General features: G+C 35.8%; 1 protein-coding gene across 4 annotated transcripts in view; it reads left to right on the top strand.

The window, feature by feature from the left end:
• The window catches only part of LRP1B (LDL receptor related protein 1B), a 1,898,953-nt gene that overhangs the window by 347,629 nt on the left and 1,533,596 nt on the right, over positions 1-17,728 (top strand). For all 4 annotated transcript variants that reach the window (XM_040474969.1, XM_040474970.1, XM_040474968.1 and 1 more), the window contains exon 2: positions 11,425-11,547. In XM_040474969.1, the coding sequence (XP_040330903.1) occupies positions 11,425-11,547 (123 nt within the window). The remainder of the gene's footprint in view (positions 1-11,424; positions 11,548-17,728) is intronic.

Raw genomic sequence — 17,728 nt, 5'->3', positions numbered from 1 at the left:
GCCTGCCTGCCTTCTCTGCATCTCTGTTGCAGCTGTCTACAGCACAACTCTCAGCTGTCCACAGCACAAGTTCCTCCGTTTGCAATGTTTTTCCAATACCCTCCACACCTATATTAACACTTATTTCACATTACTGTAAATATTTCTACATTTGCCTCCCCCTCAGCAACTTATGGGTAGAAATCCTGTTGTCTTCATCATTATATTCCTATTTTGGTTCACCATAAATGAGTACTAATTAAATGAGTAAGTTTAAAGTCTTTTAAAATAGGAAACAAGAGGGGCGCCTGGGTGGCGCAGTCGGTTAAGCGTCCGACTTCAGCCAGGTCACGATCTCGCGGTCCGGGAGTTCGAGCCCCGCGTCAGGCTCTGGGCTGATGGCTCGGAGCCTGGAGCCTGTTTCCGATTCTGTGTCTCCCTCTCTCTGTGCCCCTCCCCCGTTCATGCTCTGTCTCTCTCTGTTGCAAAAATAAATAAACGTTGAAAAAAAATTTTTTTAAAAATAAAATAGGAAACAAGAAATTATCGTTGAGAAATATATTTTAAAATCAAAGTTGGAACTTGAGATAAGTGAAATTTTAGTCTTTGAAGAGCCCTTAATGGTTAAAACACAGCATAACAGATAGGAGATATTGCATCATCCCCGAAAGAGCCAAAGCCTAACCATCTGCTTCATATCTCACTAAGCCTAGAGATGAGAAAAAAGATGTGAATTTTGGTACCCCCTGGGAGATTGGAAGAGGATCACACAGGATTTAGAGAATAGAACTTGCAAGGAAATGTCAATAATTTAGGCTTTTTCTTTTACATTTACGAAGGAGACCTGTCAAAATTTTCCCTTTCCTTAACAATGTAGTATATGAAATAACTCTGCAGATTCATTTCACAGGGCTTTTGAGAAAGGGCAGGTAAAAAGGAAATAGAACATTTCTACTGAAATTTCAGAAAAGAACACTGAACTGCAAAGCTTTAGTCCAATGATAATAAAAAGTGGAATCGACCATGTTGAATGTATCAGTTTTATTCCACTGAAAAATACAACCTTTGTCTCTTGCTAAATAAAAGACAGTGTTTTTACTTTGGTACTTTTTTGTTTTTTTCTTGATTAAAAAAAAGCAGTTCTACACTGAGTGTGTTACAATTTTCCATATCACTTCCTGAGGAAAAACAGAACAAAACAAAACAACAACAACAACAACAAGGAGGCTAAGAATATTTAAATGATCAAGGGAACAACAAAACAAAACAAAAAACAAAACAAAACCAACTTTCTGAAAATTAAATGTCAAATTGGATTTGAAATGTTTACAGAGATACTTTTCATTTGTTCATTATGATAGAAATGATAAATGAGCAAAGCTTCTTCTGAAGATAATGTACTTCTTTAAATTTCCAATTTTGTCCTGGTTTTACATAAGGTGTTTTGTAAATAAAAATTGCCATTTGCAGCACCAAAACCACTTGGCGTTTAATAAGGCATAGGGTGATTGCAAATTTGGTAGCCAGCAGAAAACATAAAAATATACAATTCAGTTACAATTTTCTCATAATACAAATATATCACATTTTGGCATTTTCTCATCTCATGAGAATAAAAACATGCACGCGCGTGCGCGCACACACACACACACACACACACACACTCTTCCTAATTCATATATTTCCCAGAGATGGCATTTACTTGAGCATTTATTCTGTATTTTTCATAAAGTCTTGTCATGTGTTTCTAGTTATTATTGTTGGCCTTAGTCCTGTCATTTGACATCAAGGAGGAGAGGCATTTTACTTAAGCAGGTAGCCTTGAAATGAACAGAACGCAACTTAGGAGAAAATGGCCTTAAAGTAATGGTAAAGTACCTGACAGCTTGGCTAATCAGACTTGGAAAAAAGTGATGTTTGGGCTGTGAGATGTAATGGTTCTAGTATTAGTTTCCTATTGCTATTGTAACAAATTATTGCAAACTCAGTGGGTTAAAGCAACACAGTTTTTCTTATCTTGCAGTCATGGCGGTCAGAAGCCTAAATCCTGTCCTTAGGACTGAATCTTTATGCAGTCTCTGGATGAAAATCTGTTTCCTTGCCTTTTTCAGCTTCTAGAGGCTGTCCCACATTGCTTGGTGTGGGACATCAGATCGTTCCAACTTGTGTTTCTGTTTTCGCATCTTCTCTCCTCTCTGACTTCCCTTTTATAAAAACTCTAAAGATTGCATTGGGCTCACATGGATAATCCAGGCTAGTCTCCCTACCTCATGATCCTTAGCTTAATCACATCTGCCCAGTCCCGTTTACTATGTAAGGTGACATTCTCAGGTGTGGGAGTTAGGATATGGACATTTTTGGGGTAACATTATTCAGCCTGCCAAAGGACTCTTATTCAAACATTTGGTTTGTCTGTCTTAATCAGTCTTCGCTTCAGGGATAACAGAGTTCTAGGTGGAGTTGTATGCTAATTTTAAAATACCACAATATATGTACATACTGTATGAGTGTATGTGCACATATGTCTGTACTTAGAGTAATTAAGTGTCTAAATTCTCAATAATGACTCAGCAGGACAATGGGAATTATTAACTAAAATTCATGTTATTGTTGAAAGGTGGGTACTCTTGTAAAAAGTTCAGGAAAGAAAAAGAAGTAAAAACCTATGAATTACTGAAGTGGGGGTTAGTAAAAGTTTATTGTGCCTACACCAAAAAGATAGTTTGCAAACTGAGAGTTGTATTCCATGTGGAATGAGGCTTAGAGCTATATTGTTATAAAGCGGCTTATATAGTATGGAGGCAAGGACTATTCTTCACAGTGATTGTTGACAATATTATGATTTTCTTAAATATAAGGTAATTGGTTAGCGGTTACCTCATATCCATTTTGGGGAACAGTTTAAGTTTTGCTTAAATTTTCAGAGGCATAAGCAAGAAGTGACCCAGGTCAAATTAGTCTCCTTTGTCTTGCCTCGCAAATAAGCTAAATTAAGCTTTGCTTGTATGACTAAAGTAGTTTGTCTGTTCAGGGAATTTTCAAGTCTGGTCTCTTGTTTGATTTTAGCACTCTTCATTACTAACTGTCCCTCTAATTTAAGCTTGGGCAGATTGTTAAGATGGATTTAAGAAAGACAAATGATACTATGAATTATATAGTCTTATAGTGTATAATATGGTTTATTTTTAATCAACCAGGCTTTTTGTGGAGGAAAACTAAGTACTTAGTAAAATTAAACTGCCAGGTTTGACCATTTTTGACCGACCTTTCTTCACACAAACCTTCTTAATATAATCCAAATATATTTTCCTATTTCTATTAAACATAGACTTAAAATGATGAGTTACATTTTATCTTACACTTACAAAGATGGTATTTTTAAAAGAATTATCTTAAAAAATACCACTATCATAATATATTTGGCTAAGTTAGCATTGCATAACCAGGTATTGTAAAAGTGTAATTTTCAGTATAGTCTTTAAGAGACTCTGGAGGATAACACTGAATCTCTCTCAAGTTTGATTTTTAGTTTTCATGGATGCTTTAATTTCATATGGTATAAACTTTAGTATTCAGGTTATTTTATTTTAACCAGGGGATAACTTCATTTTAATTTTGGTGATTAACTAAATAAAGCTATTTATCATTTTGATAATAAAATATAAAACACAGTATTGCTTTGTTTTTTATCCCCCACCCTTTATCCAAAAAAAAAAAAAAAAAAGAAAGAAACAAAGAAAGAAAGAAAGACAGAAAGAAAGAAAGAATAATTCTTTTCAGAAAATGTGAGATTTTTCCATTAAAGTCACCTTGTTGGGGCAAATATAAAGTCTTAAGACAGAACCTTCAGCCCCCCAGGAGCTCATTACCAGTAGCTACAATACATACGGTAAAATACAATAGGAGCTTTTTGGATGGAGTGTTATAGAACTGGTGATGGAGGAAGAAAAAAGTTTCTTGGGGAAGTTTTGATTAAAGGAGGTAAAATGTCATTGACTTTAGAGGAGAGACTAGAATTTCATTGTACGGGAAAGGGCATTCCAAGCAAAGCAATAAAACAGTAAAGACACATAAAAGTATATATTTAGGGAAAGTGTAGAAGAGCATAGAGAACTAAAAGTGTTTGTTGGACCAAGAATGGATAGTAGAAGAAAGCATTGAAGAAGAAATACTTTTGCCATATTATGAAAAAACAATTCGTATGGAATTCTAAAGGATTTTTCTTCATCTATATATGCACATTTTTCTGGAGAATGGGTAAATATAAAGGCAAAAGATTTAAGGTACTTCCTAATAACTCGATAACTAACACCACTCCTTTAATTTTACATGAGCTTAATCAAAATTTGAAGTTGAGTTAGTAATACTAGTAATATCTGTAATACAGTAAGAATTTCTGTAGATCTCTACAAGAATTCTATTCTTCTGGTAATGGAATCATTGCTTCTTATGTGGGAAGAAAGGAAATGTAGCTATATTTCTCTTTTAGCAATTATAGATGGTATATTATTAACCATTATATGACTGTCAGTGATGAGATATATAGATATACTAGATTTAGTAGATATACTAAATAAATATTTATGATGTTAACTAACTTCTGAAAATCTAAGTCACAGACCTTCCCTAATGCTTAGCTAGTGCAGGAGGTTGTAGCAATTCTTTAACTTAGCTAGGATCAATATTGCATTCCTCAGGAATTTAGCTGTTGAATGGGTGCTACCCTTCCTTTTACCTTTAATATGCAGTTACCAGAGTTCATCATTTATACTTCCTTTGAAATGTTTTTAATGTTTATTCATTTTTGAGACAGAGACAGAGCATAAGCAGGGGAGGGGCAGAGAGAGGGAGACACAGAATCCAAAACAGGCTTCAGGCTCTGAGCTGTCAGCACAGAGCCCAACGCAGGCCTGGAACCCATGAGCTGTGAGATCATGACCTGAGCCGAAGTCAGACATTTAACCGACTGAGCCACCCAGGCGCCCCTATCCTTCCTTTAAATGTCCCCAGAATGTCCTATTGTGCATTTAGTAGGCAATTATCTTTTTTTTTTTTGTAAACTAACATTCTCATTAGTATTTAAATAGCAAGTCGACATCTAAGGGAAATGGCATCACATTATTATAAATTAATCATGGTGAAAACTCAAGGAGCTGGAGTCTACATAATTTTTTCAATAGATGCCTATTGGGGGATATTAGTTTTAGTATTTGACTGTGATACTTCCTGTCTTTTTAAAAGATAAAAAATAGTTCATTGTGACATTAAAATGAGGAAATACAAATTAGATAAGTCTGTGGCAACTCATGTATCTAAAATCTTTTGTTTAAGACCATCTACATGCAACTTCCAAAAATGTTACTCTTAATTTTTATTAAAATGAGCAATTATATGCTTTCATATAAATGTAGCAAGATTATCATACTAATCTAGGGTGAATCCAAACTTAGTAAAAGTCTATAGGCTATGGTTGTCCTAATCTTTTCATGTCTTTTTATTGCAAGATACTATTATTATAAAGAGATAGACATGGTCCTAGCTTTGATCTTCTTCCTTAGGGATGTAAGTGAAACTGCCTACACATTCTCATAAGCTTCTTGTTTTAATTACAGTGTATAACAGTACCTTTCATACAATATGAAGATATTTAAAATAAGATTAGTTTGAATATCTCAGAAGTGTGGCATGAAGCATTAAATAGGATAAGTGGAAAATACATGTATACACAGAACATATTTAGCTTCTGATTCAAGGAACTCAATCTGGTGGATATCTTTTAAAATAATCACCTTGAAGTAGTGAACATTCATTCATTTGGATCATATAATCAGTGCTTTTAAAAACCAACCTTGAAATGGAATATCTGGTTGAAAAATAAATAGGTGAGTTGTAGAAAGCTATTCTTAACTGCTACTTCTTAGAGAGATAATATAAATTATCTCAAAAATTGTCCTCAAAATTGCAACAGTACAAGTTGTCTTTCAAGGTTGGATCTTGCTTAGAAGCTGATAACACAGGCTCATTAGGTAAATCCCCGTAAGTCTGTCTTACTCCTAATATGTATCTATTTTGAATTAGGATGGATTTGGGTACATATCTATACATGTGAATATGTATTGAGGGTGGTTTGCATATTTTCCCAAGGGATTTTCTTCTGAGATTTTCCCCAAGGGATTATTCTGTATCTGTGTTCAATGTAGGTGAACGTTTGGACATTAATACAACACAAAATTAACAAAACATGATAATTGTCAACTGCACACTTTTCAGCCTTAGCTGGATCCTCATCGCTGTTAGAAAGAAATCCTTTCAGGGGCGCCTGGGTGGCTCAGTCGGTTAAGTGGCCGACTTCGGCTCAGGTCATGATCTCACGGTCCGTGAGTTCGAGCCCCGCGTCGGGCTCTGTGCTGACAGCTCGGAGCCTGGAGCCTGTTTCAGATCCTGTGTCTCCCTCTCTCTGACCCTCCCCCGTTCATGCTCTGTCTCTCTCTGTCTCAAAAATAAATAAACGTTAAAAAAAATTAAAAAAAAAAAAAAAAGAAATCCTTTCACAAATTCCTAGTTGAGTCCTGCTCCAACTCCCTCAGCAGTTATCCTAAATCTTTACCACTTTTTCCAGTTCCATCCTTTGCAAATTGTAAAAAAATAATATTGCTTTTCAGTTCTTTGAGAAAACACAACCAGGCAAGAAAGCAGCTTCCTACCAGGTAATTACTTATCTATTTCATGTCTATTTCATTTCTCTCTCCTTTCTTCCTCTGGGCAGGTGCCCCTACTAGTGTTTAGGTTCTTATTCCAGCCACATGAGTTCTCCTTGGGAAACTGTTCCACTTCCACATCCTTGGGCTCCAGTCTCTCTTCCTTCAGTGGCATCTTTTCCTCAGCCTACACATTTGCTCCATCTTTTCAGAACTCATCGTATTGAGTGTTGTCACAGTGACCCCCTTCCTCATTACAATTCTTGAAATTTCACATGGTTTTAGTGAAACTCCTTTGCCTTTGCCTTTCTCCTTTTGTATCTCTGGATAAACTTTCTGTCCCCTCTGTCCCCTTGCCTGACCTACTCCTATTTCTTTGCCTCTACCCGTTTCCCCCCACCTCACTTAAATTTCATCTACATCTATTCCTACAGTTTTTTGCTCTTTCCTTTACAGCTCCAGTTCTGTTCCATGTTTCCAGTTTTGATTATTCTCCTAAATTTCAGACTTAAAATGCATCTCTGCCTGATGCATATTTATTCTTGAATCTCCCACAAGCATCTCATACTCATTATATTCAAAAGCTGTTGAGAAGTTCACATTTAGGGTCAAAGATCTGAACTTAAGATTCCGACATTTAATGAGATGGCGAGCAGGATATTTGACTTCAGTTTCCTCATCAAACACTGTCTTGAAACTCTATTTTACCGATATATTTATCCACCAACCATCCCTTCTCATATACATTATTGCAGTAACATCCTAATTGATCCCCTTGTTTCCACCTTCACTTCACTGAAGTTTTTCTCAACACAGTAGTCAGAATTATACTTTAAAACAGTAAGTTATATCATCTCTTTATTCAGAACCTTCCAACGGTTTGTCGTCTTGACTTTTAATAAAAATCAAGCTTTCCTGTGTCCTCCTCAACCCTGTATATACTGATTCCTTGCCCCAACTCTTTCTACTCTCTCTTTTCTCCAGCTATTCTGACTTCCTCAGTATTCCTTAAATTTTACTGGACACCCTCCTGCCTCAGGTCCATAGTATATGACTCTTACTACATTACCTTTTATTCAAATGGATGTTGCCCTCCCCTTCATTTCAGATGTCATTGTCTGCGATGTATTCTCTGACCACCTTATTTAAAATTGTACATCCATATCCCCAGCCTCCAATTCTTAATCCCCTTCTCTGTTTTATTTTTCTCCATAAAGTTTTATCTTCTTATGTATTATACACATAACTCATTTATTTTGTTTTTGTTTCTATCCTGCCACTATTAATATAAGCTTCATGATGCCAAGGATTTCTACTTAAAACAAAAGTTATCTTCAGTGCCTAGAGCATAGTAGAAACTCATTAGTGATTGTTGACTAAGTAAATGAATGAAAAAATTAAGATTGGGGGAGGGGAGAATGGAAATGCTTTTGAGGTAAAAAAAAAAAAACTATAAAATACTTATTATTCCCTCTGTTATACCTATTATTATTATCCCACTGCCTGCATGACCAGGGCCATGTATACATTACTTTTTTTGTTAATATCCATATGTTTTATTTTGGTTTTGAGATGCCATCCATCCAGTTAATTTTTGAGGCTATTCACTTGGAGATATATTTGAGCCTTTCAACCATTTGGTCACCAGTTATTAATTCTTACATCACTTGGAGCAGAGTCTCCATTTTAGTTCCCAGTACTTTAGTCCAATCATCTGGAGCTTTTCTCTAGACAATTGCAAGAGTGTCCTGACAGATGACTTTGTCGCATATATTATCATAAATAGCCTTTCTTAAGTACTTTTGTATGACTTCAAATTATCTACAAAACATTTCCTATGATAATCAAAGTCCTTCATTACTGACTCTGACCTATGTTTTGAGATACTATTTCCAACACCCTAAATAGTTCTTTTTGGCTCTTTTTTGTTTCTTTATACTTTCAATAAGTACTTATTGATTATTTACTGAGTCAGGAATTATACAATGGCATTTAGCAAGGCACCGTCTCTTTTCCCTTATTCTCATAGCAATTTATTATAGTTTGGGAGGAAAGAAAGTGGGAAACAGTCTAGCATCTCAACATCATAAATCAAATGCAGAGTAGCTATAGGTACAAAGAACATCCATTCTGATTTTTCTGGAAGAAATTTGGTTTATACCTGTTTCCCAGTATAATTCTTTTTTTTTTTTTTTCAACGTTTATTTATTTTTGGGACGGAGAGAGACAGAGCATGAACGGGCGAGGGGCAGAGAGAGAGGGAGACACAGAATCGGAAACAGGCTCCAGGCTCTGAGCCATCAGCTCAGAGCCCGACGCGGGGCTCGAACTCACGGACCGTGAGATCGTGACCTGGTTGAAGTCGGACGCTTAACCGACTGCGCCACCCAGGCGCCCCCCCAGTATTATTCTTAATAAGCCTTCCTTAATCTTCAGAACTCTCCCAGTTTGATGACAAATTATGTGGTCTCTTTTTCTATAAGCAAAACAATGTGAATTTTATCCCATGCTCTTTTCCTATATAAAAGTTATGTGGTAGTCTAAAGCAAACATATATTCTCCTCCTCTAGCTTTGGAACGTACTTATACATATGGTGGGGGAAAAAAAAAAACAACAGTTTTATAACCTGAATGTCATTCCAATTTTAGCAATTGTTTTTGTTTCAAATGGATTTTAATAATTAGTGCCTTACAAGCAAAAAGAATGAAACCTTCCCATTTGCAACCACGTGGATGGAACTAGAGGGTATTAGGCTAAGCAAAATTAGTCAGAGAAAGACAAATATCATATATATGACTTCACTCATATGTGGAGTTTAAGATACAAAACAGATGAACATAAGGGAAGGGAAGGGAAGGAAAAGTAGTATAAAAACAGAGAGGGGAACAAAACATATGAGGCTCTTAAATACAGAAAACAAACTGAGGGTTGCTGGAGGGGTTGGGGGTGGGGGGGATGGGCTAAATGGGTAAGGGACATTAAGGAAGACACTTGTTGCTAACTATGCTAACTAACTTGGATGTAAATAAATAAATACATAAATAATTTTTTTTGTTTTTAAAGAAAAAGTGATTAGTGCCTTGGACATATTTTTACTCTACTCCTTGTCTGGAATATCTTATATTTACTCTCTATTTATCTAAGTCCTACCCATTTTTAAAGTACATCTTCAAACTGTTCTTTGCTTTTGTCTCCATCTCTATGACTCTTTTAGCAGTCATTTTCTATATCATTTATTTGGCAACTTTTTGTATACACTAAGTACTTTTTTCCTCCGGGAATTGTTGGCACAAGTAGTCTGCTGGATCCTCAAAGCGAAAGATCGTGACTTCTACATTTTTGTAGCAACAGTTCGAGCTAAATACAGAGTATGCTCAATTAAGTTAATCTTAAAAAACAAGTTATGATAACAGTGGTAATAAGTGTGATATTGACAGTAGATTTGTTGAAAAATATAATATGGTAAGATAAAACAATAGGGACTTTCAGGAAATATCTATAGTATGAGAATGGGAAAAATTTAATTATATATCACATCCATTGGTTAAAGATGTGTGTATGTTTGTGCATGTTTGTAATGTATATTTATTGAAAATTATGTGGGGGTTGGGAGGGAGAGAAAGGAAAGATATACCATATTTTATGCAACCATTGTGTGGAAAATGCACCATCATTTTGTATATTACTAGGGGAAAAATGTCAGTGAAGTTATGGTCTAATGCTTTCATATCATTTAGAATTTTTATTTGATAACATATTGAAAGACCTACTTATTGATAGATTTTTAAAATTTTGAATCATTCCTGTATATACATAAACAAAAGTATAAGTGATATCAAATGGTTAAGGTGTTCCTAACACTCTTTCACATTCAGAGATTATCGATTGTAAGAAACATTCCTATTTCAGACATTTAAAATATGTAAAAAAGTAAATATTGTATTGAGTGGATTCACAGTGTGTAAGTAAGTATATTGCAAAAAAAAAAAAAACAGAAACAAAAACAAAGGAAGACATATAATAAATTTACTAGGACTTGAAGAAAGGCTACAGATCCTAAATATTCTGAAGCCATGGAAGGAAAATAATGTAATTTTTGGATACAACCAATTGTAGAAACCCAAATTAGAGCAAAGCTTTACAGAACTTTGCAGTCCGGTAGCAGAAGCTGTCATATGGGAAGTTGTAGCAAAAAAGGAAAGAGAAGAAAAAGAAAAAGAAAAAAGAAAAGAAAAGAAATATTATGATATTGGGTATTCAACTGACATGAATCCCCAGTATCAGGATGGATGATTAGGAACTGAAGTCTCAGAGATGGAGTTTAAGTACAATATTTAATTTTTATTACTGATTTTTCTTTCTCTTAGAGCAGAGGAGGAAACTAAAATTTCTGTACTCAGGACTTCTGGTTTGGATCAATATCTTCTATAAAGCCCACTGACTGTGATAGCCATATGTCTTATCCAATATGACCAGACCTCTAGTCATAAACACAAACAGAATTCTTAACTATTTTCAGAACAGAATGTGTGAGACCACAACATAGTCACTTCTATCAAAAATGTGTGCTTGAGCCAAGTGGCCAAAATTAAGACAAATACTTGGTTTAGTTTTGCTCCTGAAGAGAAAATGTGGATCACACTCATGTACCTTTTATGTATTGCTTTCCCACATTTCATCTTTGTACTGCTCTCGTGTTCACGTTCAGATCATTCATATTTTATTTCGAAACATTTTCATTTTCAGATCAGCAGTTGTGTGATCCTGGTGAATTTCTTTGCCACGATCATGTGACTTGTGTCTCCCAGAGCTGGCTGTGTGATGGGGACCCTGACTGCCCTGATGATTCAGACGAATCTTTAGATACCTGTGAGTAGAAAGGTTCTCATGCCATTCAGCTTTACCTTACATGTGAAACTAAATGTCAGTTGTTTTCATGGATGACTGCTGTTCTAGTTTATTTTTCCCCCCAAATAGCCTAAGAAACTTGAAACCTTTTCTTCGTGTTTTCTTTAAAATGACTATGTGAATGAGAGCATAAAATGCAGTTTCATACTGTGCGTTAATTTTTGAAGGGAAGAAAATGCAAGGTTAATTATTTCAATGTGATTGTGTTATTACTAGAAAAAATATAACTTGAGAGGAAAAAACATTTAAAACATAGCACTAAAAGGGAATAAGACCCTCTGCCATAATATATTTCACTCATTTTGAGACAGAAGAACATAGAGAAAGAATGGTAAAGTAACCAAGTTGAGCTTCCATATTATCTCTGTTAATATTTTGGGGCACTACACAAATTATTGAACATGATTTCTTTTGAAACAGAAAGACTGAAATGATTTTTATTCATCCCTACAGTGAGTATCTTTGCCTTTATAATATTAGATTCAGAAGCTCTTCATACACATGGATCTCAGTTGTAATAGTACCACTGTATCTAACTTGGGAGTCCACTGAGGGCTTTGCATGCATGAAAAATGCCCTTACAGCAAAATTATAAATAATAGGACCACAGCTAAATCTGCTATACTTTTTTTTTAATACTGACTATCATATAGCATATGAATACTCCTCTAATTTTGCTATTGATATTTCTAGCACTTCTAGTTTGTGCACCCCCTGTCCCCTGACAACCAGGTGTGCCAGCTTATCAGTATTCTCAAAGCAACTACGTAATGCTGTTGGGTTGAAGTGAGAAAAAAAAAATCCATCATCCTTAGTGCTTGATATTGTAAGAGATAACAATTATTGGTTCCATTTTCTATTTTTATTTACTTGTTTACAAGTCTTGCAGGCAGTGCCAATATAAGTTTTGATGACAATCTTGCCATTAGAAAGCAGAGGCAATGCTTATTCATTTTCTTTATGTTTGCTAGTGTTTTTAAAGTTTCTCAGCATATGGGTTCTTGAATATTTGCATTAATTGCTCTTTGAACAGATCACTGCTTCTATAGGAAGAGGTTGTAGTTGTTTACTACTACATTTGTAATTTTCACCAGTTTAATTCAGAAAACCTTTACTAGACACTCTATAGCATAGAAAAGTTTCAAGGCATGATAAAACAAACAAAAAAAGTAGGTTAATGGGAAAAAACTCTAATGGATAAATAAATGTAGTAAAGCCATACAAAAGAATATTATTTGGCAATAAAAAAGTAATGACATACTTATACATGCCACATGGATAAACCTTTAACACATTATGCTTAAGAAGAGAAGCGAGTCACAAAAGGCCAGGTATTTTATGATTTCATTCACATGGAAGATCTCAAATAGGCAAATTCATAGAAACAGAAAGTAGTTTCTCAAGTCCAGGTGGCGTTGAAGGCAATGAAGAATGATTGCTAATGAGTATGGGATCTCTTCCAAAGGTGAAACTATTCTCAAGTTAGATCACAGTCATGGTTGCACAACACTGTTAATATATTTAAAATCATTGACTTGTACATATTAAAATGGGTGAATTGTATGGTATGTGAATTATGTTATAATGAAGTTGTTATAATAAAATGAAAAAGAAGAAAAAAATCTCAATATTATGCTTATGGGCACAGATAGCATAGTAATGAGAAAAGACAACCATAATAAATAAATGCATTGGCCATGAAATATATCAGTAGTGGGACCCTCCCCTATATAAGTACCAATCTAGGAGTAGTCTCCTTCTTAGCTGCAAGGGATGGTTGCCATGGCACAATCAAAATAAAAAGTTAGAGTTTTGAGTTTTGGTACTGGAATCTTTTGTTTCTGCCTTGTTTATTCTGCAAAATTGCTGGTGGGAAAAATGACAGAGATGTGAGATAGCTCTTTGAAATGTGTATGCAGGAAGGCCAAGTTGAGGGGAAATTTCCATGGAACTGTGTACCAGGCACAATGCAAAAGCAACTGAGAAGAAATGGAAGGAGAACCTATAAGGGCAAGAGTTTTATTTATGCTGGTGAAGAATAGAGAATAATGATGTTCTTTTTGTGGTAAAGAGGGAATTCGATAGGAGATTCATACTGGAGAAGCTTTGTGGTATAGAGAAGTAGCAAGGATCTGTGTGGTCACAACTAAAGTCCAGAGAGTAAAGAGACCTTGCAGTGAATGTCAAAGTGGATGGATGGCAAATATTCTTCTCCCCCTCCCATGCCCAGTCCACACTTCTAGGAACGTGGCTGATACCCATTAGGGCCATACCAATGGACTTGACCTGAGTTTGCCAGCCAGCATCCACTGCGATTGATTGGGCATTTGCTGTGAATAGTTTGTGTATCTACCACAGTGTTGTTAAATATTTGAATGCCCACCCTGCCCATAAAGTAGACAGCACCTGGGGCTTAGGAAAAGGTAGGTCCTTCATTCACAGAGATTAGGGGCTTGAGGCCTGAGGCTGTAAGTTAGAAATTACATGTGGTTAATTAGAAATAGAGATAGACTGTCTGCTTTCTTACAATATTTTTAACATGCAATTTCATACCTGCTCAAGATATTCTTGGCAGTATAGTTATTTTCTTCTCCAATAAAATTTGATGAATTCTGTTTAAAAATGTTTCTTCACTTTGGCCATTCTTACTCTATCTTTTAACATCAAAATTGCTGAATATTCTTAAAGGAGATGCTAAAACTATTATTGTAGTTACATAACAAAAACAGAGAAATGGCTATTTTTCTACCTGGGCACTCGATCTGGAAAACATTTTTGGATCTACATTAAATTAGCCTAGTCCAGATAAATGGATTCAGTCAGTACCCATTGAAATATGGACAAGCAAGGGAAAAAGCTTTATGAAAAATATGAGACTTTTTCAAATTTAAATTTCTCAATCCAGATGTTCACAATTACATTTTCCCTAATCATAGTGCTTTGTAATGTGTTGTTTTATGACATTCATATGCAGTCATCACTAATCTACATAAAATAATTGCATAATTTTATAATTATATGGATGCATCCATTCAATGTGAAAGATAAATACCAGAAATCGAAAACCTTGAAGACTGATTTTTAGGAAGGGTAATTTTGTGCTCATTGTATGGACAAAAGTGTGTTACCATCTTTGATTTGAAGACAAAGTGTGTGTATCTACAAAATATTAGATGAAAACAGCTGATGCTATACACTTATTTTTCCTAAATCCACTTAGCCTTTAAAATGTTAAGAAGAGCAATATAGCACCAAATTTATAATGATAGTGGGAAATCTCTGCAACGACACCGTTCTATAGGGATAAAAAATGAGTATTTTCGGGGGGGAAAAAAAAGACAGGAATTACTTGTGAAATGCCAATGATTGAAATGCTTTGAACATAAATGCACATACAGAAAAACAAGAAATTTTGAACTTACATGAAATTTATATATTTGGGGATCTGAGAGGTTAACATGCATATATATTCCTCTTCTGTGTGTGTTTAGGCCCAGGTTCTAGGGACATTCTCTAGTATCCATGAGGTGAGAGTCAAGACTTCACAGTGAAAAAAAAGCAAAGAACTCCCCCATAAACTTTTGTGTGAGGTTGATTTACCACTAAGCTGATTGCATGTTGAGATGAGTTTTCTTAAATATGAAATTGGGGAAATTTAATAATTTATACCCTTACGTTGAATGTCAGAAATGATTCTTTAGCCTTTGATTAAAAATGAAACTCCTTATTTCTCTACATTATTTGAAGTAATTTTTCAAGTGTCTAAATGGCTAATCATCTTTAGGTCCTATGAGGCAATGAGAATAGAAAATCAGGAAAATCACCATCTTTCAACTCAGTGCTTTCAATCCAGTTAGTCTGGCGTCATGTGTTAGGAGGATTTAAGTGAATGGTGGTAATGTTTATTTGTGGAATGAAAGCTTAGCACCACCTGTGGCAGGGAAGTCTTCTTGAAAGGCACTTTTATTCTGAGGTATTCAAAATTTAATTCCTTCTAGGATTTTCTGTTGAGTGCTTAATGATACTTCCTCCCAACAATTAGCTTCAGCTGATGTATCATGTTTTCTGCCAATCTGATGTTAATGTACTTAAAACTTGATCCTTCCTTTTTAAGTCAGGAAGGTATTAGTTCTGCTGCTTCTTTTCCTTCCCTATTGCCCTACACTGTCGTTCTTCAGAAAATCATTTACTGTGTCCTTCAATTACATATCATGCTTTGGATGTAATGACTCACTGTCCAACAAAGGAGAATAAAAATGGCCATGGGGTACCTTGGTGACTCAGTTCGTTAAGCAACCAACTTCGGCTTAGGTCATGATCTCACAATTCATAGATCAAGCCCCATGTGGGACTGGTTGCTGTCAGCAAAAGCCCACTTCAGATCCTCTATCCCCTCTCTCTATCCCTCCCTGGCTTGTGCTCTCTCAAAAATAAACATTAAAAAAAAAAAAAAAAAGTCCTTAGAGGACGGTAAGATTTGCAACCTTGACAGTTGTGATAATTGGTACATTGACTCTATCTTGATGCAAACTTTTTCTGTAAAGGGCTAGATGGTAAATATTTTAGGTTTTGTGTCCCATGTGATTAAAACTGCATGTTCTTCTCTGTTTTTTGTTTGTTTCTTTGCAAAACACTTTATTTAAAATGGCAAACAAAACCAAAAAACTTTCTCAGCTTACAGTTTATACAACACAGGACTCGGGTGGGATTTGGTCAGCGGGCTATAGTTTGCCACCCCCTGTTGCAGTGTCAGAACTGAACCATATCCACTTTCCACTGTGGTAGTGGTTCTGTGCCAGGTACTGCTGCCACAGGGGACAGGATACCCCTTCCCATAGAAGTATGTGGCACAGAGCTCAGTGTGTACCCACTACCATATGGAGCCAGACCCGGGCAATATAGTGCCATCTACAAATGATGGGTTAGGTTCTTTCTTCTACTTTTGCATAATCACCTTATTGGTTAAGATTGCATTTACAATGAAACAGAAACAATAACTTAACCAGATAGGGGTTTGTTGTTCCCATATAAAAAAGTTGCAAAAGTGGACCACTTAGGATTGATACGATAGCTCCACTTTCTGCTCTGCCATCCTTAGCATGGAAATGTCAGTCTTACAGGCAACGCATGACTACTTGAACTCTCCAGTAGATAATTTCATTTCAGGCAGTCAGAAGGGAAAAGGGAAAGGGAAAAGGCAAGTGCTAGTTGAGTCTCTCTAACAAAAAACAAACTCAGTGGATTTCTGCTTAGATGTCCTTGGCCAGAAGTGAACATATGAGGTATGGGGCAACGAGTATTTTCAATGGGGCCCATTGCTCTCCAAAATAGAATTAGTGGCTCTGCTATTAAAGGAAAAGGGGATCACAGCTATTGGGTAGGCAGAGGCACCAGGCAGCATGTGCCACTGTGTCCTTTCACCCCCTTCCTTCTCTCCGTCCACTGCACGGGAAGGGGAAGAGGAAGGCACAGTGCATGATCAGGACTTCTGAATCCCAGCTGCTTGGTTGTAAAGCCAGTTCCTCTCTGAATATCTTTGCTCTCTGGCAGCTGACTTAACCTTTCTAGGCTTTTATCACCTCATCTGAACAATGGACATGATAGTACCTGCCCCACAGTAAAGTGCCTAAAATAATGTCGTTGCATAGTAAGACTCTTCACTGCACACCTCACCCTGCTTTTCAGATGCTCAGAGCTCTGAGTGAGCAAAGCGCCTTATCCTGCGGGGCTTTTGATAGAACATCTTTACTGCCCCCTCTCTCGCTTTTACAGAAAATCAGTTTTATTCTTTAAGGGTGTGACTAGGAATAGGATTAATTTACCACATACGCTCATTCACGTTAAGTTGTTAACAGTTTTTAATAATTAGGTATATTACACACAAACATTAGGACAGATTTTGTATCAAGATTATTTTGGGACAGGTGGCTTTTTCTAGGAACTCTTCCAAAAACATCACGTTAACTAATTGACTAAAGTTAAAATACATGGCTACAAAACACATTAGTGAATAATCATATTTAATCAATGCTACAGTCCTGAAAGGTAGAGGTTATCTCATTTTAAGAAAGGAAGAAATTGAATTTATGGTCCTCTGTACTCCTATACATTGGCAGTTATTGGTGAATGCAGAATTTATATT

The sequence above is a fragment of the Herpailurus yagouaroundi genome, unplaced genomic scaffold (assembly GCF_014898765.1).
Source record: "Herpailurus yagouaroundi ecotype Mexico unplaced genomic scaffold, PumYag 140, whole genome shotgun sequence".
In the NCBI taxonomy this organism is placed as follows: domain Eukaryota; kingdom Metazoa; phylum Chordata; class Mammalia; order Carnivora; family Felidae; genus Herpailurus; species Herpailurus yagouaroundi.
Note: the sequence above shows the minus strand (reverse complement) of the source record. Positions and strands in the feature narration are given on the sequence as shown.